This window comes from Alligator sinensis, unplaced genomic scaffold (genome assembly GCF_000455745.1).
Source record: "Alligator sinensis unplaced genomic scaffold, ASM45574v1 scaffold231_1, whole genome shotgun sequence".
NCBI classification, from domain to species: Eukaryota; Metazoa; Chordata; order Crocodylia; family Alligatoridae; genus Alligator; species Alligator sinensis.
In genome coordinates, this window is record NW_005842003.1 from 1,140,962 (window position 1) to 1,162,566 (window position 21,605).

Here is a 21,605-nt window from a genome sequence, read left to right on the forward strand (position 1 = left end):
TTTCAAGTCAACTCTGACACTTGACAAGTACCTGGGAAAGTTTGGGTAGCTTTGAAATTTTACTTAACTTTGAAAAGTTGAATTGGGAACACAGAATTTCCATTTTTTTTCTTAAGCAAGAACAAAAGCTTAAAACATCCCTATCTTCTGTAAAATACACAAGTACAGCATATTGCCCTATGGTTATGCTGTTGAATGTTTAAAGTTTTTAGTTTCATGTTCTTTTTAAAATTGCTCTGTGTTCCTTTCTTAGGCTATATCCAGGTTACAAGTCTTAAATCACTATAGGAATACCAATATAGTACACGAACAAGGAATACCAGTGAGGATGCATCTATATCAGCAAAGCTATACTTTGTATCATTATAATAAAACCATCCCCTTTTAAGCAAAACAAAATGTAACATTTGAAGCACAATTTTTCCTGTGTAATTGTGTCTACAGAGGGGGTTCTGCTGACAAAACTAGTTAGGAAGCAACTCATTCGACTCCTTGTATTAAACAGTGTAGACAGTTTTAGTACCATAATGATGGCATTCATCTTATTTGGACTTCCAATAGCTCTAAAAAAATACCGCGGTGTCCATTGGGTGAAAAAATAGGAAAGCAAGCAAACATTTCTACCTAGGGAGTTGTATTACCCAGGGTGCTGGAAAAGATTCACAGCCTCTTTCTCTTCCCGTGCATATTTGGTCACTAGAACTGGCTGTAATAATGGATACTATGACCATAGGAAAGAAATTATTTGTTAACACAGCAGCCTATCAGTTTTAAAATGCCGGTTTACAGCATATTCCTCCTTCCTGAGACATTTCATTTTTTGCCAATGGTGAAGACTTTATAGGAAAACAGAGATTCTCCTACCATCACTGTTTTCACTATCTTCTAGAATTATATGAACTATCCATACCTGGCATATAATAAAAATAAATAATTATTAATATCAGCACCTTCATCATTAAAGTTCAGCCAGTTAGTTCTAGTCCAAAGCAAAATTAGTATTACCGGGCACATCTACACAACAAGCTAAATGCTCAGTAGACTAATTCTACTGTGAATCAGCAATTACTAAAAAGGTGTGTGCCAGTACTACCTCACAGTAACACCAGTTATTGTACATTGAGTAGTACCTGTTATTCCAGGGTATTTACATGCATACTTTTTTGTTCCGCAACACACTGGAGATCTGCTCCTTCGGAGCAGACTCAATTATCAAGTCTGCTCTGCATGTGAGCTGATGCACACTGCACTGCATCATGTGCCATTGCATAAGTGGCAAAATGCATGTCAGCACACAGAAAATGGCAGTGGTGCACTTCTGAACTAAAGCACCTTCTATGTGTTTTAGTTCAAAAGCACACCACCACCATTTTCTCAGCGCTGATGTGGATTTTGATATTTATACAACTGCAAGCGTCGCAGCGTCTGCTGCGGCACTGGCATGTGTAGAAATGCCCCCAGGTACTAAACGTAATGCACCATAACTAGAGCACATTAATGCATGTGTAAACGTGCCCACTGTCCCCAAAATCCGCTGAGTCCTCAGAGAACACCAATTTAATCAGGTCTTAAAGATATAGGTGGGGATACACCTAGTTTGAGAATACTATAATGTCTTGGATGAAAAATAGCTTAGTAGAAAAAAGATGGTAGCTGTCCACCAGGGAGACTAGATACCTAGGAGATTTACTAACTGAAATATAGATACCTAGGGCACTTCTACTCATGCTCCAATGCGGGGGTGGTGGGGGGGGGGGGGGGTTTTAATTAGAGCAGTTCAGAGAGCCACTCTAATTAAGTGCCACCATGTTTTGTGTATCAGCATCCCCATGCTTCAAAATGGTGGCAGTTCACATGCTCATTCAACAAGATTTAGTTCAAGCACTCCCACCACCATCTTGAAGTGCGGGAATGCTGATACATGAGATGCAGGTGGCTGCTAAAATGTAGTAATTGGCTTGATTAATTGAGTCTCCTGGAATTCCAGTACATTGGAGCAGCCTCAGTGCTCCTGTATAAGTGCCTGTAAGTATCGTAATGCTTATAAAATTAGGTGACAACCAAGGAGGAATTTTGAGGTTGTGGGGCATCTAAATATTGGATTTATGTACTGAATCCTTTTGTTGATCTATCACACAGTGTCTTACTATAGATCTGAAAATTATAAATGGTTAGGATGTAAATGTGCTTGTCAAGGTATTATTTTTCCTTGGAGTATCTGAGGTTCTCTGGCTTGTAGGTCAAGGATGCAATTCACAAGTATGCAAAAAATAGGGGATTTATAAAAATAACAGTGGTAATTTTTTATTTGCTTTCTAAGTTTTGAGTCTTTAAAGAAAAGCAGTCTGCTTTTATTTAAAATTAAACCTTAAACTGACATGTAAAAATGCTTGTACCCTATACCTTTGCCACTGCTGATCCTACATTTCTCTTCCCCAAAGGGTCACTGAAGCAGTGTAAATGTGACAAGAGAGGCAGGCAGAATTACCTAGTTTACTCCTATCTAGCTCTGATTTAGTTTAATGTTCTCTCCCAGACTTCTGTGCCCAGCTTACCACCTGTTTTCGTCTCAGCCCACATTCCTTCTCGATTTACCTTTAAGTCTCCTACCCCTTGCAGGTTCCCTTTGTTGCTGTTTCCCCTCATTATTCCGTTATATTTCCCTATATCCACTTTTTCTCTCTAGCTTTTTCCTACACTCACTTGCCATTTTGATTTGTCTGAACCTCCCTACCTTGTAAATCCATATGTTCCCCCATGATCTCAGAGGTTCCTGTCCAATAACCTAATTGTACAGTGGAGGCATCTTCCTTGAAGCTAATCTGGCTTCCTTCTCACAAAAAATAATGTGAGATGGTGGGCATATTTACTAAGGACAGCCTCACTTTTTCAAGTAGAAAACTGTAGTGTGATAGCAGTTATTTTGATATATTCAGCCCTATTGACTTAAGGAAGATAGCTCCCTTAGGAATAAGGACAAATGTTCATGTTCCATGTCATCTACCATGAGCCTAATTTGAAAATCCAGCTAAAAAAAACCACAAAACCCCATCAACAAAAGCACACACACCAAATATTGTGAGAGTCGTGATAAAATCAGGAGAGTTGGTAAGTCTGGTAGCAGCACCTGTAAAAGGTTAGTTAGCATATACACTTACAGACATATAACAGACAAATTAAAGACATACACTACAGACAAACAATATTTGTATATAAAACAGATAAGATCATGCACTGGTGCAGGCATACTACAGGTGGTAGATATTACTGCAGCTGTGACTAAAGCATATCATGCAGGTAAATTAACCTATTCCAGAGTACATGCCAATAAACTAAAAATCTAAAAGCAAAGATGAGGAAGAGAAAGACAGATACTTTATTAGAAGCTATTAAACAATCTATTCACATCCAAATACTGATGTTACATTCTGAATTAGGGAGACACCAATAGTTTGTAATGTACTTCACAATTATTGAAACATCAGCTGCATTTAGTTGTTATATTAGGTGTCTACTAGATTTCTCTAAGCATTCTTTAAGCATTTAATAAAAGGACATTTGCAACAAGTTTGTCTATCATACATTTAAAAAAATGCTAGTCAGATAGTATGCTCATAAATCTAAAACATGGTATGTTTGGTTAAAAAAGAAACATGGGGAACAAAAAATCTAAAAATGTCCTGTAAAACATTATATTAAAACAAAACAAAGAAAAAAAAAACATTTCCCCCAAAATCACTATCAAATTTAAATTCCTGATAGACTGTTTTTCCCTAGGAAAGACAGTGACTTGATTGAACTTCTTTATGTGTATCATACAGATGCATGCATTAACACTACCATTGCTGTAGATAGCCTGCAGATAAACTGAGTTCTTCCATTCCCAGTCTCATTTGTTATTTTAACCTCTTGACTCTAGGAGTAGGATTTCCCAACACTAAATTGTGGTACTGCTGTTTCCAGAATTATACCAGTGGTTAGTGTTGCAAATTCCCAACTCCCTAAGTCAGTAACTCAGTATCCTTTCATGGTAATTCTTTATAAGTACTAAAATAATCAACATTATAATTTGTTTGCCTATTTGGATTTGTTCACATTTTGTTTAAAACCAGGCTGCCAGGTTTCTTTAAAACCAGGACTTGCATGATCAAATACTACACGATAGCAAATATTGAAACAAATTAGAAATATTTTAACTTTTTTTATTTTTGCCCACTTTTTATTTTTTTCTTTTAATTCTGTAAAGACAGGCCTACATTCATCATATACTGAATGTTAATGAAACATGAATATTAGAAAAGGGATGGAATATGACAGTGCATATGGAAAATGTTAGGTTTCCTTGTTTCTAGGAGCTTTGTTTCAATCTAATTCGGACTTTAGTGTGAAAATTCTTAAAACTGATAAAATATAAGACAAGATAAAATAAAAATAGATTTTATTGTATACAGTGTAATTTGAAGTATTCTGGTATTATATGGTTTTAAATAATTTCACTGATGTTAACATTTATATTTTAATTGTTCATTAATATTTACAAAATGTGATTTACACATCAGGTAAATTAAATGCTTCTATCAGAGTTCCCATCTTCATCTATGAGAAAGATGTGGAATTAAAGTGACTTGATATCACTGAAGGCATTTGGATTGCTATCTTAATCATACTACCTACATCAAAGGCAACATTAAAAAAAAACACTTCTCATTTTAAAGACCTCACTTTTTTGTTCAACAGGAAAAGCCTCAGCCTGATTTTCAAAGCAGCTTAGCATTCACAGTTCCCATTCATTTACCAAAAATTGGGCATACTAATCATTTAGAACAAAGTTAGACTACTTTAGAATTTTGGGATCATCATTTATTCTATATGTTCTGAGGGACAAATGATTAAAATGAATTGTCTCACATTGTCTCATTTAAATATGACAGAAATTGTTTCTGAGATCAATGGGTCATCTTGCAAGACCTACTCAACATGAGAAGTCCATAATCAGGCCTTGAGGGACAAAAATCCATGCTCAATATAGATTTGGATTCAAAATATTGGAACAAATATACAACCCTTTCTGAGTAACATGAAACAATCTAGAAGTTCTTGGCTATGATCTGCAAAGGGGTGGACTTATTCAGTGGGAGGATGTAGGACTTGACAAATGAAATCAGCAGTAGCCTTTCTACTGCCATTGATAAGCCTTGGCGTTAGGAAATTACACGGATATAAATAAGAACAGAATTTGGGCCACTGTTTTTTGTACTTTATGGCTGCTTCTGTCACTATTTGGCTGGCCTTTACAATTTATTATTTTGTTATATGCTTTGGAGACTTTATATGATACCTCAATTTAAGGTAAATTTTCACATATTTCAGTGGGAAGAAAGATACACATATATAATCTTCCTTCTTTGTCTTAAATTATTGTGTTTAATAATATAAAAATGAAACACATATCTTAGAAGTCCAACATGACTCCCTGATCCTACCATTCACTTTAACATTATAAAATGTCAGTTTTCAAAGATGAAAAACTTCTGGTACTACAAGATAAGGCTATATTTATTTTCTATTGTTTTGGGGACTAAATAAATAGTTTTTAAAGGGTTATTCAACTGCAAAGCAACTTCTATAAAATGGAAAATGGCTGCAGTTTTGTTGAATTAGGGCTATAAGAGACATGTTCATTACTTCAGGAGCATAGTAAAATACTGCAGCATTTTGTATCTACAGGCAAATGGAAACATACTGTTATGATGCTATTAGTAGTATTTATAACAACTCTACCATGTTTGATAAATGAAGCCACATTAATTGATTTCAGTATCTTCTTCAAGCTATGGCATATCCACTAGCACTTTTGAATATGCAATTAAATATTTCAAACTGCCAGTTTTGTTACAATTTTGCACGGAATGCATACTGATTACAACTACTTGATTTTATTAGACCACATATTTATAAGCAGAATCATATTCAGTTACTGGAGGTTATGAACTCTGTCAAACATAATGTGCAATAAAGTAATAAAAAAGAATGTAAGCATATAATATATAAACTACTAACCTATTTATTCATACATCTATATACACACACACACACACACACACACACACACACACACACATATATTATATGAATAAATACGTCAGTAGTTTATATATTATATGTCTTACATCTTTATGTGTGTGTGTATATATATAGTATATTTGTATGTATACATTTTCTAAATGTGTCAAGACTTTCATGACGTCATTTTAAGAGAAACATTGAAATATTTTAATCTTATATTCTTGAAACTGAGAATAAGACTAGAAATATAGGTACCAAAAGGATATTATGACGGAGTATTGGAGATCATTGAGTTCTATCTTGCTGTATATTTTGGGAGGGATAAGCAACCTCTATTGTATATTTACTGGTAATAGTATAAATAAGAGCTGTTAGCTAATCATTTTCTGTTAAAATTTCAAAAGAAGAAAGTTTGAATTAAAAAAAATCCACAAAACGATAATATTTGGTAAAAAAAATAATAAACTAACAACGGGGGGGAGAGATGGTGAGGAGTGAGGGTGAAAATAAACATAACATTTGCAAAGAATTTTTTTTTAAATGTCAACTATCCTTAGTATGAACAGAGTTTAAATGATTTAATATTTGGGGTACCAACCTCATTATCTATTCCTATGCCTCTTCTGATCAAAGATTCCAAAATTATGACAAACTATGGTGGTTTACAGAGGTTAATGTGTCTACCAAGAAAATGTATATTCAACAAACTCAGCAATAGGCAATTATTTATGTGTAGGTGTACAATGCTATCTAGTGAAGACCAAATTTAAATGATCTGAGTAAGATCATTTGTGCAAGACTACATGCATTCCTTGAAGTTGATATTTTTTCCCACATAGAAAATATTTTTCTTATGGAATCCCAATATCTTGGAAAGTATAGGGGGAACAGAACCTATTGGTATTCTATGGTAGAACTAAGGATCCCATGCTTGTCTCTCGGGTGCATGAAACAGGTCTATTAATGGGATATTGTGGATTCAAGAAGGATTCTTGACTAACAGCAATTGAACACATTTTTATAGAGACAATTGATTTCATTTCACTACAACCTTGCTAGCAGCACTGATATTTGTATTATATATCCTGAGCTGTATAATGAATTTAGGAAATTTGCACGTGCTCTATATGAAAAAAGTGTTCTGTTGAAAAGATTACTTATAAGAAGACATCAAGAGTCTTCCCTCAGGGAGGAGTTAAAACCAGATTTATAAAGGTACTTAGAGATCTAAATATGCAGATAGATGCCAGAAAGATTTTTCAAAAGCTTTGATAGTCGCTATGGCACTATCTGTATCTATAGGTACCTAGATATTTTTAAAAAGTCTGGTCCTTAATATTTATGAAACATGCACAACATCTATACAAATATGATACATTTTTTTTCAGTTTTCAATAGGATAGAGAATTGATGTCTGTGTGCATGTACTTGAGTTTTTTCACACAGTAAAATACATACACAAATAATAATTTTAATAAATTATTTTGAGAGAATGGTAGATTCAGCTTTATTCAGTTGGTATAATGTTTGAACCTGGTGTTCTGTGCTGCTGTAATTGCCAAATATACTTACTCAACTTCAGTCCCCATAAATTTATGTATTTCAACTATTGGCTTACCAACTACAGTAGATGATCTGATATGTGTGTTACTAAGGTTTGTTTTGAATGAACAAGATGAAAACTTGTGATGGGATAAAGCCAAATTAGATTCAGTAGGCTGAAATGTGTTTCATTTGGTTCAAAAAACATATTCACAGAGTTCCCCTAACCCACTTGTCTGGCCCTGTGGGCCAAATGAGTGGTGCAGTAGCAGTCCATGGGCTAGATCAACAGTGCAGGGCTGGTGTTATGGGCCAAAAAGAGCCCACGGACTTCTTCTTCCCTCCACTCAGGATCCAGCATCTGCTCTAGCCAGGCTTGGACTGCATCACATATGGTGCCTGCACTGATGAGTATGGGATGTGAGCCTCAGTCACCACCAACTCTGGCCAGTATGAGATGCACACTGTAGGCAGTGCCTCCTTTAGTCAATCTGGGACTGAACCCCAAGCGGTGACCACTCTGGCCAGTCCAGTCCCCATGCCGCAGCAGATGCCATGCAGAATGGCTGCAGCAGATGCCATGTACAGTATAGTCCCAAGCTGGCCAAAGCAGGCACCATGGGCACTGGATTCAGAATGTGTATGTGGAGAAGTGTCCCAGACTGACACCCCTCCTCCCCCCCGCCATGGGTGCCACACACAGCACAAGTGTCAGAGTGGGCACGATACATGGCATGTGTCCCAGGGATTGCATGCAGGGTTGTTCCAGCATACACCACATGTGACCTGTAGGTCAACTTGAGATGCAAAGCCAGCATTGGGAGATGGATGATGGGGCTCTGTGGGCTGGATCCAGCTGGCAGGCTATATCTTTGACACCCCTGCCCTACAGGAATTAACCACGTTTTGGTGGATGGCATTATACTATTAATAATGTAGATTTGGGGGAAATGAGAGGTTGTTCCCAGTGCTGATGATTCTACAATACCCTTTAGAAATCTGGCAATGAAAGCACCAATGATGTTTTGTAAAGATCTCCATGATCCACACACCCTAACATCTTCTTGATTATTGACAAATATCATATTTGCTTGCCAAGGTAGGAACTTAAGTGTTGATCACTACCAGTAAAACAGTTTTCAAATTAGTCTTGGGAAAAGATGGATGCCATTTGGCATCTGTTTTTCTTTATTATGTCACATCAACTCTCAAAGAGAACAATTAAATACTTTCCATTATACAATAATATATAAACCCTATGGTTTAGAAATTGGTGTGTTAATTTTATCACACCTCTAAAAATAGTAATATGTATTTTTCCCTGAGACCTATTTTGTAAATTTAGAAAACTTTACACATAAAAATAGCCCTTATAGACTATTTTGCATATGTAGTTTCACTGAAAGTAATGGGACTGCTTATAAAAGTTAAAGAGTAAAGTTGAGCAAAGGACTAACAAAAAAATTAAGAACAGAGTGCAAATCTGATTGTATGAACAGAAGTATTTCATATTTGCAATAAAGCAGCATTTAGAAGTCCTAGCTGTAGATCCCATTTTTGGAAATGAGGACTACAGTAGAAGCTGGATACATTATCTGGTGGAAATCACAACTGGGGAATGACTTAGCAGAAGTTCCTCTGTATAATTTTCAGGTCACAATAAATTCCTATAGATTTAACCACACAATACTCCTTGTTCCATACTTACTTATTAGCTTGAAATACTTGAAATGCATCACTCCCTCTAAGATTTTAATTTTACCCCACCTCTGTACAAAAACACATAACCATAGCTTGGCTGGATAAAGCTGAAGGTTAATCTTCCTTTCCCTGACAATGATTAGGCAACATTTGTGCAATTTTATATGATTGAATAAACATACTATGATACTTTCTCACATATAATATACAACTTTTCCCCCAAAATCAGCCCTCCAAATTTTCTTGCCTTTTTAATGTTCTACTAATAAAGCTAACCTTTAGTCTGAAGGCATTTTGCTGCCTGGCCTGCTAGCTGTCCCTAGTCTATTTCATAGCCTCTTTTGCTCTTTAGCTCAAACTGTTCAACACAGTTTGCTTTAGCTGTTCAACACAGACTCTTTAGGTCCTTAGCTTTTCAAAATAGTAGATTCACCCATGAAAGCCAGTCTTCAGCAACAGCTAGGTATTGAGCTTATTTTTTCAGGAAAAGAAGGATGGGGAGTTAATTGAAGATTAGGCTATGTCCTATAGCTCCTTGTTGTGCCTTTTAAAAAGAGAATGCAAATCATATTTGGGTGCTGTGTTATATGCAAGAAAATATGGTATATACTTTGCTACCATGCAGTTCATATTTAAAGACTTTATTGCAAAAATCTATGGCGTGATCTCATCGTTCAGCTGCTGAAATGCTGTATCTTTATTTATTGCTCTTCATATGCAAATTGTATAAGGTTTCAAAAAGTGACAAAAGAATCATGGCATGAGTTATGAAGGTTGTTTCTGCCACTCTCAGATCTTCTTTGAATTCAGATCAGTGCAACCCTGTAGTTTGCAACATCATTGATACATCTTCCGGTACTGAAATTTGTAACAGTGATGGAATTGATAACATCTTTCTTGTATTTTCTCATTTGACAAAAGATGAAAAATGGTCAGTCAACTACTTTGTTTTAACTTATGGTCTTGCTCAGATATTCATAGAATGATAATATCCACAGCCTATAGTTTAAAAATGACTCATTGCACTGTCTGCCATCTCATATTTACTTACTTGTTGAATTTTAGCAGAACTAGAATATGCCAAGTAACACTCCTACAATATTAAGGCAAAATCCTAGAAACTGTTACACAGTTTCATTTAAATCAATGGGACTACATGAGCAAATTAAAGAGCACAAACTGAACAATTAAGGACTGGCCATTGAACAATAAAATCTAGAGTATGGTCAAAATCTGATTTTATTATTTATTTATTAGATGTGTATGCTGCCCTTCCTAAAAAAAGGTTCATGGTGGCTTACAGTAAAAAGCCAAATAACTTATAAAAGCAGATAAAATATTAAATAAGATATAAACTTGTATAACAAAAACAAAATCCTAATGTATTATTTAATATGTGCATTACCATGGAATCTACAAGCCCTAGTCATAAACAAGGACCCCACTGAGCTAGGCATTATGTTTCTTTTATTCATAATTTATACCACCATAAATCAGTAGAAGTCAGACTTGCATCAGATTCAGATTTATAGCAGAGATCCTATTTTATTTTATGTATCAAAAATGGCATGCGCAATGTGCGTGGCTTATGCACAATTTGGGATCTGTTTAGCCCTCTGTGTGTGCATGTAGGAAGCCATGTCCCAATGTTACTTGTTTTGTATGTGGGTTTCATGGGCACTCCCATTTTTTAGCCCAATAGTTAAGAGTTATAGGGTGTGTCTATACGTGCACATTTAATGCACATTAGCCCAATTTAAGGCACATTAAGGGCAAGTGTTTACATGTGCATGCCCTTAATGTGCCTTAAAAATGGTGATTTTAGGCTAATCAAGGTGATTGACTGGATGATTTTAGGCATTATGCAGATATCAAATGTATGTGCAAATAGCTAAGTCACATTAGTGAATGTGTAAATACACTAATGCACATTACTGTGGTGTGTGTCCATTGACCTAAGACTAACTTCAGTCCCAAGTCAGTCCATACACCCATGTTAATGTATCTTACTGTGTACACTTGTAGATGGGCACTAAATTGCCTTAATGAACATTAGGCTAATGCACATTAAGTGTAGGCATATGTAAAAGCATGTGTAGACAAACCCATAGAGTGAGACATCCATTTTCTAGGCCCTGCCTACCTAGAAGTTTCACCTTCAGAACTCTGAACCTTCAGAAATTTGCTGGGAAGAACAAGTTGTAACCATCAACTTACAGGGTATCCAAATCCTTCTTTAGCCCTTCTCTGGAAGCTGCTCCACTGTACCTTGCATTTACTATTTTTTGGATAAAGAACAATGGGGGAGTTTCTCATAGGCCTCCATTACATTCAAGGCAACATGAATTTTATTTGGTCATATATTCTCTGGCTTGTTCTTTTTATCCTGGCCCCACATCTCTTGGCTTCTCAGGGGTTCAGCTTCAAAAGGAGGGTGGGAGAAAGGTCTAGATAATGCCTAATCTCTAGCTTGATATTTAAGGAGGTGATGCCGATCAAACACTCTTAGGGTAATACAGTCTGGGTTTCTTGCTACCTGAGAGAGTAACCTGGCTATTCGGCAAAAGCAAGGGAGAGTCTCCACCTGCCCCCCACATACCAGTCCTGGGGTTTTTTGCCCAGCTCTAGTTGCAGGACTGACTTAGTTTTATGTATGTACCACAGCTTCCCAGGCCAGAGTGGAGCTCTACTGAGCATGCAGACTTATACACCCAGAGCTGAATCACAAACTAGACAGATGCCATAAACTGCAATAATGTATTTGCAGCCCATGGTAGGCTGTAGTTTAATACAATAGAGAAATTAATCTTCTAGTTTTCTGCTATAGTTTTCCAAAATTTTTAAATTTTGTCTGTCTATCCTTCAGTACTTAGCGCTCCTTTCTTTATTGCATTATTAAAAAAAGAAAAAAGAAAAATCCAAGACATTAAAATATGTAACATCATTTAAATTACTGTTGCTAATGCATTAAGCCAGCATCTGTTACTGGTTTGTTTTACAGCATGTACACATGTCTCTGTACAGATGAGCGAAATCTGTTGCATAGATAGGTTTTAAATACTTATTTTGGGGGGTGGGCAGTGATTTAACTATATTATTTCCTGCTGCCATAGCATAGTTAAGGAAGGAGCAGAGCAGAGTCAAATATTGGTATGTGCTTGTCAGCTGTTCTTATTTCTAAAAATCAGGTACAAGTCCTAGTTAACAGAACATTAGCTCTCCATTATGACCTACATGGAAAGCAGTACAGGAAGAGCTCTGCATGACAGGGCCCCTCCTCACTAGTGTCTGATATTAAATATCTTTAACACAAACATTGAAAGAAGAGAGTAACTTCATTTTACTATTTGTTTAATTAAAATTATCTATAAACTTTGCAGTTCTAACCAGTCATCAACGCCTGTTGTTTATAGGCAAAATACAAGTATGCATAGGCAACAGCCCTCATTTTGATACCTTCTGATTAAAGTAAGTGCTCTAAACTTCCACTGGGATCACAGTCCTATGACCTACAGAATTCAGAAGAAACGAGCAGAATGAAATAGATTGGACACCACAGTTCTTCACAACAAGTAGTCAATTACTAGTCAGTAGGCCTGTGCAAAGCAGCTAGTATTCAGTTCAGATTTGGATTTGGCTGATTCAGGGGACAATGATTTGATTCTGTGATTCAAATCGCTGTCCCAAATTGATTCGGCCAAATCTGATTCAGAGATTTTGCTGCCAAGGATCGCACCCCCCCACCCCACCTGCCCTGGCAGCAGCCGGTGACTGCGGGGCTTTTTTTTTTTTTAAAGCACTGGGACCGGGCAGGGCAGCCATTGATGGGGCTGGGAGAGCAAGCAGGCAGGGAATGGGGCCTGGCAGGGGTCCCCCCTAGTCCCCTTTCCCCCTCCTTCAGCCACCCTCCCCACCCCCTACTTACTGACAAGGAGTCCGGGTCCATCTCCCTGAGGTGGCGAGCAGGGACTGCCCAAATCACCGTATCTCTGAATCTCCTCTGAATCTTTTTCCAAATCAATTTGGAGGCTTTGTATCAATTCAGACCTTTTTATTGATCTCCCAATTTTAATTGGATTCGGAGAATTGGCCACTTAATCAAGCTGATTCTCCTCCAAATTGAATCAGCAACTGAAGGTTTGCACAGCTCTGTTAGGAGATGGCATGATGAAGTTCATTTGCCAATTTATAAACATGCAGTGTTTGTCACAGTTTTATGGAATTATACAGTGATTGACAACAACATTTTGTATAACTTTATAAATAGGGACTTTTCATTCCTTATTTTAGATAATTAATTGCAAGATGACAATATGTTCAGAGGTATTCAGAGAGGAAATGAGGACAAAAATATAATGCAGAGGTGAAAGTTACAGAGACAGAAAACAAAAGTAATTTTCCATTTGAAAAATACATGTTAATTAATGTGATAGAAAAATAGAAATACAAATATTCATTAGGAATGGGCATTTGGGAATTCTGGAAACCCTTAATATTGTAAGACGTCAGGGATGTGAACAAGCAGTCAGACTACCTACACTCAGGTTAGGGGTTTTCTATCTAAATCTGAGTCACATTGTGCCATGTGAAGGTTTTCATCCAGGCAGCTGGAGATGAGTTTGTTTGGCGGGGGAGGGGGGGAGGAGAGGAGAGCAGGGGCTGAAGGCAGAGGCTAATAGGACTGGGGCAACTGGCAAATCCATGGTGGAGACTGATGGGTCTATGAGGAGCTGGCAGGTTCATGGCAACTGTCTGCAATGGGAGGGTTAGCTGTGGGAGGGTTAAAACAGCACGGTTCCAGGCCTGCAGGAAGTGGCTGGGTTTTCCCAGCACCGGGGCTGTGCTGTGAATGCATGCAGGTATTTGTTAGGCCAGCTTAACCCATTTTAACTCAGGTATTCCCAGGCTGATCTAAAGTTAGTTCATGTCTCAGGTGAACTAATTTAAGATTGGGTGAACCATTTTTAGGACAGTTTAAGCCTTGTGAATGCTTGCATGCTTAGCCATTTAAATTGCCCTAAGCTCAGTTAGGGTGCTTTAAAGGTAATGTCTTTAAATGCCCTTGGCGTATGAGTGGGTAGCAATTTGGGTATGAATTTGCAAAGAATTATGGCAAGCAAAGAATGTCACCGCTGTCTGAGGCTGCCTATACCAAGTTGTCATAGAGTAGACACAGGATCTATGGCAGATAACTGAATAATCTTCAAACAAGAACAGGACTTTCACTTCTGTGCTTCTCTATAACAGAAAGACAAAATTATATTTACAAAGTGTAGATAAGAGCAGCAGAAATTATTTCAAGTTGAGAAATAATGACTTAAAGAGGAATACCAGACCTGAATATGTATAACTAGGCTAGGTATTCATTAAAGGGAAGCATTTAAAAAACATTTAAAAGGGTGTGAATACACAGAAGGAGAAATTATTAATATGGAAAAGTAACAGACACCAGAAACAATGGGATAATATTAGGTGCTAGACACTCCTCCTCCCTGCTTCTCAACTCCCCCGATCCCCCAAACAAACAAACAAAAAAACAGCTAGGAGTAGATAGGGGGGAACTTAGACCTCTAAATTTAAACCATGCCCCAAATTTTACTGAAATCTTGAAACCTTCACTGAGCTTCTACCTAAAGTTTTCCACTTTAAAGTTCTCCGGCATCTAGAGTTGTACTTCTGCACATAAAACTGTCACAGTTTTGACAGAATAGAACAGCTTGGCATGTAAAGCTTTAGTATGGGCATATTTTAAAATTGTTGCCTAAACTAAAATTAATAAATACTCATGGATTACGGTACTCATCAATGTAAGATCATGGAAAAAACAAAACATTCATATTTTCTATTATATCACATAACTATGTTTCATCTTCAGAATGGAGACACTAATAGCAATCTCATATTGGTGACATGTTGATCAGATCATTGTATTTTCTATATTTTATGTGATGTTGAGCTACCTAAGTACAAAATTGTTTATGAATATTAATAATGTTATTGCTTGAATTGTATAAAAATTATGAGTGGACTAGGCAATTCACTTGGATGAATTAATCTGAAGTAAAGTGGACATCAATGAAGTAAGTAATTTTGCCTAACTGATGACCAAAAGTTAGATTGATGGTATCTCTACATTTATAATTAAATCTCACTTTTAAAGTTGACCCTAACCTTATAACTCTACTGTAAACCTTTTGGCTCAGCCCCTGGTGGCAGTCTCTTCTGATTCTGAAAGTTAAACTCCCTTCTTGGTATGAGGTCCATCCCATATGACCATGTCTCCTAGCCCACCACTTTGTGCAGTAAGTTTAAAACTTACCTAAGTGTCACAGATGTTGAACACAGAAAATCCACTAGCAGCACTCCATAAAATCCTACCTGCCCTAACTTCTATGTTCACCCAACTCACTCTCTCTATTAATTGTAATTAGACAGACAGGAATCTGAAGATTGATTCCTACAAGTGGTCTGCATGAAAGATGATGTGGTCAGCTTTGGTGTATGCTATAGGTAGCTAGAAAGGGTCTGGACTGGTTGGACTAGTTGATGGTGATATGATCTGGACTGGTTGATGGTGACCCTCAGAGTCAACCTAAAATGGTGGTATAGGTATGTCCTTTTGTCTTTATAATAGAAATAAAGATTTGCAAAGTGGTGGCTATCTAGGCATGTGGGAACATCCTTTTTTAGTGGATAACTAACTCAGAAAACAGTCGCCACCTATATAATCAAAACAAATAACCAGTTTTCCATCCAAATTTCCCATATGAAATATGTATTTTGAATACATTCTTCAGTGCGGCTGAAGAGGCATTATGAGATTCTGAAGAATCCTGATTACTTCAACGACTGTTTTAAGTGCCTACATTTTTGCCTCTCCGTTTACACCTCAAAGGATGAGAATGAATGGTTGAATTATAGACGAGGCTTAATAAATTACCATGCTTTCTCTATCTGTTTAATCATTATGGGTGGTCTGCCCCCAAATCCATCTGCTGGCTGTCCAGCTGGCAAGTACAGATTACTGTGTGTCAGAACTATTGCACAGCTGCATGTAGGCCACTGATGATTTGTTTTCAGAACATATTGCATCCCAGTTACTTAAATGAGGTTAAGAAAAGGGCTTTACTCAAACAAAATACAGGGCATATTTAAACCATTTTCCCCTTTTGCTGACAATATTTGTGTGTATTTTATATCAAAATACAACATTGCAGATGACACATTGAATAGACTAATACTACAATAACATTCTGGGCTAACACCAATAGTGGATGACTACTCCTTTGTTTTAACAGGAGTTAGAAGCACCTACAAAGGTTGCCTAGAAATCACAGGCCCAAATCACCATTGCAATATCACTAAAATCAGTTAATAATGACTAATATTTATAGGCCAGGTAATGCCATTACACTTTTACTGTATAAGTGATCAGAGACCGTAACTGTGACTATACCCATAACAGAACAGAAGTTCAGCACATAAAACCAGTCTATACCTGCAACAGAACAGAAGTTTGGCGCACACAGACTGATTTAAAATGGCAGAACCTGATTTAAGATTTGCCTCCCCTCCCCTTCCCAAATGGCAAATGTGTGATCTGTTCACTACCAATCTAAACTCTGCTGCTTACAGAAAACCATATAACTTAGATCAATCCATCCCAGGCTTTTTGAATGCCTGCATTAGCCTTCTGATAGATAGTCCATCATATCCTAGGGTGTAGGGAACTCAGTAAGACAGAAAATGTATGCGATGAGCATGGTAGGACAAGTTCAATCCAATGATTAAGAATGTACACGTTGTCTGCAATTCCTACTTTTATTACTACACTCCAAATATTCCAGGCAGCCACAAGAGTAAGTGATGCTTGCCAAGAAGGAAGAAAGATAGTCTGAAGTTACCTAGGGGACACCTTGGCTGCTCACAGATGTTAAAAAAAACAAACAAAAAAAACAGTGCTTTATTGAAAGAAGCAGTGCGTTACTTCGATCCAGCTCCACAGCGTTTGTATAGATTGGGCATTTCAGCAGGGCTTTTTGGTGCTTTTATCTAAAGCTGAGTCAATCAACTATGAAGTAAAAGCACCAAAAAAGCCCTACTGAAGTACCCAATCTATACAGATGCTGGATGAGCCAGGTCCAACTACTACGATACTTATTCTGGGCATGCGCTGGGTTCAGCACAGGAGTGCACTGAGTTTAAAGTAAAGCGCTGTTTTGAGGGTTTTATTTATATATATATATGCAAGCAGCCCTTTTCTATTCTTGAAGCTGAAGCAATGAGGTAGGTTATGTGCATAGTTGTCAACTTTCTTCCCCAGAGAGCATTAACTGAACCATTCAAAATTTTTTATTAATATAGAAAGTTTTAAGCCCTGGCTATAAAACGTAAGCTTCCGAGCCTCAGGTATTGCACCCCATGGAGCAAACACCCACCTGACATGTTCAAGTAAAAAAGGCTAGACTTTTCAAAGTACCTGATGGGTTGTTGCGATTTTTTTCCTGCTTTTTTGAGGATGAAGGGTGGGTGGAGAGTGTCAGCAAGTAAAATATAGTGTGTGAAATCTGTTAATAATGACCACCAAAGGCACTGCTGCTTTTCTGGCAGCTATAACAGATGGCCAGATAATGCAATGTGATTAATAGGGAGGAACTCTCGCAGGGACTAAGCTTTTACTGGGTGTTAGAACAGGTGGCTGTGATTAGCAGGTGAAAGCTAGTTCAGATTTTTTGGACTTTGGCTTTTCCTTTGACTTTGGCTTAATAAGAATTGTCTTTATCAAGGCCAAGGTTTTCAAATGTCTTTTTCCATAGTAAGGAATCTAATTCTACGTTCAGTCTATTTTTCAGAGCACCCCAATCTATTTGAAATGTGTTATATGTTACAAAGAATGTGCATCTTTGAGCATTTTTCTTAAGCAAGTTTAACCTCCTCAAATTGTATTGATAACTAGTTGATACAACTGGTTATAGATTATGCTGATCATTTTAGATCTGTTTCTATTATAGCTAAAGGTTAATGTGAAGAGCAGCTCAGATTCCATACTTGATTTTTATGAAATAGAAATGAAATGTTCATATATGGTTCCTTCATTTAATGTATAGAGTCTGTCTGTTAAGAGTAAACACATGACATTCTTTGATTTATGTTAGGAGTAAGCAAATAACCAAAAATAAGCTGGCAGATCCATTAGCAACCAAGGAGCTCTATGATCAAGAATTAATTACCTTAAAGTTCATGTAACTGCAAAAATGTATTAGTGCTCAAATTAAAGAAAAGCTGAACATCTGTTGTTTCTATAAAATAAGAAATCCACTATTTAATTTGAAAAATATGCTTTAAATGTTAATAACAGGAATAAGAAATTCTGATACACAAATATACAAATATTCATATAACATAGAGAAAAAATTATAAAATCAAAAGGACCGTGACTACACTATAAAAAATTAAAGGAGGAAGGGGTGATTGTCAGAGGAATTATTCCTCTGCTTCTGATGAAGTATTTTCCACTCTGTGGTTATAACTACTATCATTTGAACCAAAGGTGACTAAGCATTGCCTACAAGAGATACAGGCAGTAGTCCAAACATGCGACTTTTACTTTTATTCTTAGTCCAAAGGTGACGTATATATTTTGAAGCAAGATTTTCACATGTGGCTCTCTCTCGTTGTCTGAAAATGCAAATGGTTACATCTAAAAGCATCACACTTATCTTGTTTTGTAAGTCTTAAACATTCAAATTAAGAAAAGTATTCTTAAAGATATTCTTATATTATAAAAGTCTTAATCTGTCTGTCTGTCCATAAAGCTTTATTTGTACTCCGATTGGTTGACTGAAACAACCAATCAGATTGTGAATACAGCTTTGGGACAGGAGGTGGCAGTGCAATGGAGTGCCACCATGACAGCAGGGATGCAGGGAATGGAGGGGGGGCTAAGAAGCTGGCCTCACCCCCACCTCCGCCCTGCTCCCTGGAGATGGCAGCAATGGAGTGGATGGAACAGTGGAGGTGAGGTCAAAAGTGCTGGCCTCGCCCCCCCACCCAGCTCCCCACAGACCACAATGATGGAGCAGGGGGGGGGGGGGGGGCGTTGCTCCTTGGAGGTGATGGCAGCAGTGCGGGGGGAGAAATGGGGCTGAGACACCATGGGGGAGGTGAGGCCACAGTGATGGCCTTGGCCCGCCCCTCTCCCCTTGATCATCATCACCTGCAGAGCCAATGCAGCAGTTGTGGGTATGGAGCAGGAGGGAGGAAAGGCCGACAAGGGAGGGGGGAGGAGCAGTGCGGGGGAAAGGGCTGACACGGTGGCAGTGGTGGAAGGGGAGGAGTGAGCCTGGGCCTGACACAAGGAGGGGGAGGAGCGGGCCTAAGGCAGGGGAGAAGCCAGCCTGCCATGGAAGTGGGAGGGGAGGAGCAGCGGGCCCATCTCGATGTGGCAGCAGTGGTGGGAGGGAAGGAGTCGGCCTACTTCCTCCCTCAGGCCTGGGCCCGCTCCTCTCCCACCCCTCCTCCCCCTTGTCATATTTTTGTCCTGATTTGTATTTGTGTACTGCATATAGATGTGATTACATAATAACTCAAAAATAAAGTTTTACTCTTGTATATTGTGTGTGGGAGTAGGGGTGTGGTTGGGGGCTCTGTGTGTGTATGGTGGGATGTGGTGGCACTTGTGAGGGGGTATGGCTGTGTGTGGGGGCAATAGGGTATGTTGGGGGGTGCATGGGGTGGGTTGTGGGGGCAGGGTGTAGGTGTGTGGCATTTGTGGGGTGTGAGGGATAGTGGGGGGTGGGGTTTGGAGACTCCCCACACACTCCTTTGCATAGCACATAGCCCCTGCTGCCAGTGGCAGCAGCAGCAGGTGATAGGCACTTGGGGCACTCGTGCCCTGTGCAGATGGTGCCACCCGGTGGCTCATGGTTCCAGCCAGTGCTGCATGTTTTGACAAGGAGGGCAGCCAGGCTGGCCTGCTTCTATCACGTGTGGCTCTGCACACTGTACCTGCAGCTGTCAGGACTCACACGCCACTGGGGGACGCCTCAAATGATGAGGCCAGCTGCCATCACCACTCCCTGTTCAGGTCCTGGAACTCCACCAGGAAGCAGGGGGCAAGGCTCCTCTCCACTTCCAGCAGAGTCCCAGGACCTGCAGAGCAGGGAGAGGTGAAGGAAGCTAGCTCCAGTGTGTGAAGCTTCCCCTGACTGTGTGTGAGTGCCAGGAGCTGCAAATGTGCCACATGGAGCCCCAAGTGATAGAGGTGGGATGGCCTGGCTGCACTCCTTGACACCATGTGCAGCAATGGCTGGAGCCAGGTGGCAGTGCCTGTGTGGGGCATGAGTGTCCTGAGCACCCACCTGCTGCTGCTGCTGTTGCCACCAGCAGCAGGAGCTGTATGCCATGGGGGGAAGTGTGTACCCTGCCCATCCAAACTCTGCACTCCTGGTTCCCTCCTGGGTGCAGGTTCTGTGCTGCTGCCAGCCCCAGCCCCATGTTCTGTGTTCCTCCCCAGCTGCAACTCCCCCCCCACCTCCACCCCCACCATTTCTCTACCTGGTGCCCAGAGAGAGAGATGCTGGGGAAACCAAGCACATCCCCTGCAGCAGTGGCAGCAGTAGCCCCACCCAGAAGCTGCATGCTGCTGGGCTAGGACCTTCCACCCACGAGGGTGGGAGTGAGGCATGTCGACTGGGTGGGTTACAATTAATTGGTGGGTGCCTATGGGCTGGATGATATTTCCTGGTGGGCTGGATGTGGCCCATGGGCCATAATTTGCCTGCCCCTGTCCTAGGTGGATTTTAGACCTGTGGACTTAGATGTTGTGGCATCTGTCATAAAAAACATATGAGATACTTATTTTGAAAATTCCACTTTAGAGCCTGAAGTAGAAGAGTTGCATTACTGAAAATCTTAAGAGCATGCAGAAAGAGATAGCAGCTGAGTGGCAATTTTGAAAATATCAACAAAAAACTAAATGGTAGATATAGTTGCCTGAGGATACAGATGCCAGGTATCCCTGAGGATCTTGGTTGGTAGCTTTAAATATATCTTAAATGGTATTGAAAGTCTAATAATTAATATTTAATAGTTCATGCCTCTATCAGTGAAATTTTATTTTTTGCTATATGTTTACTAATTTTTTATCAAGTCTAGACTAAAATATGAGTTTTGCACCTCTTCTATGTGTTTTCACTAATCAGAAGGAAAATGTCCTGAGCATCACCTAAATATTCCTTTTTTAATTTCATCTCACTATTCCCAATTATATCAAAAATGTTTCTTAGATTTTCCCT

At 38.8% G+C, this 21,605-nt stretch overlaps 1 protein-coding gene across 6 annotated transcripts in view; it reads right to left on the bottom strand.

The window, feature by feature from the left end:
• The window catches only part of PCDH7 (protocadherin 7), a 401,051-nt gene that overhangs the window by 152,466 nt on the left and 226,980 nt on the right, over positions 1 to 21,605 (bottom strand). Inside the window, exon 3 of one of the 6 annotated variants that reach the window (XM_025201797.1) lies at positions 13,935 to 14,547. The exons of the other annotated variants lie outside the window; for them this stretch is intronic. Within the exon in view, the coding sequence (XP_025057582.1) occupies positions 14,513 to 14,547 (35 nt within the window). The 3' untranslated portion in view covers positions 13,935 to 14,512. Of the gene's footprint in view, positions 1 to 13,934; positions 14,548 to 21,605 lie in introns of those variants that run through there. 6 annotated transcript variants of the gene reach the window in all.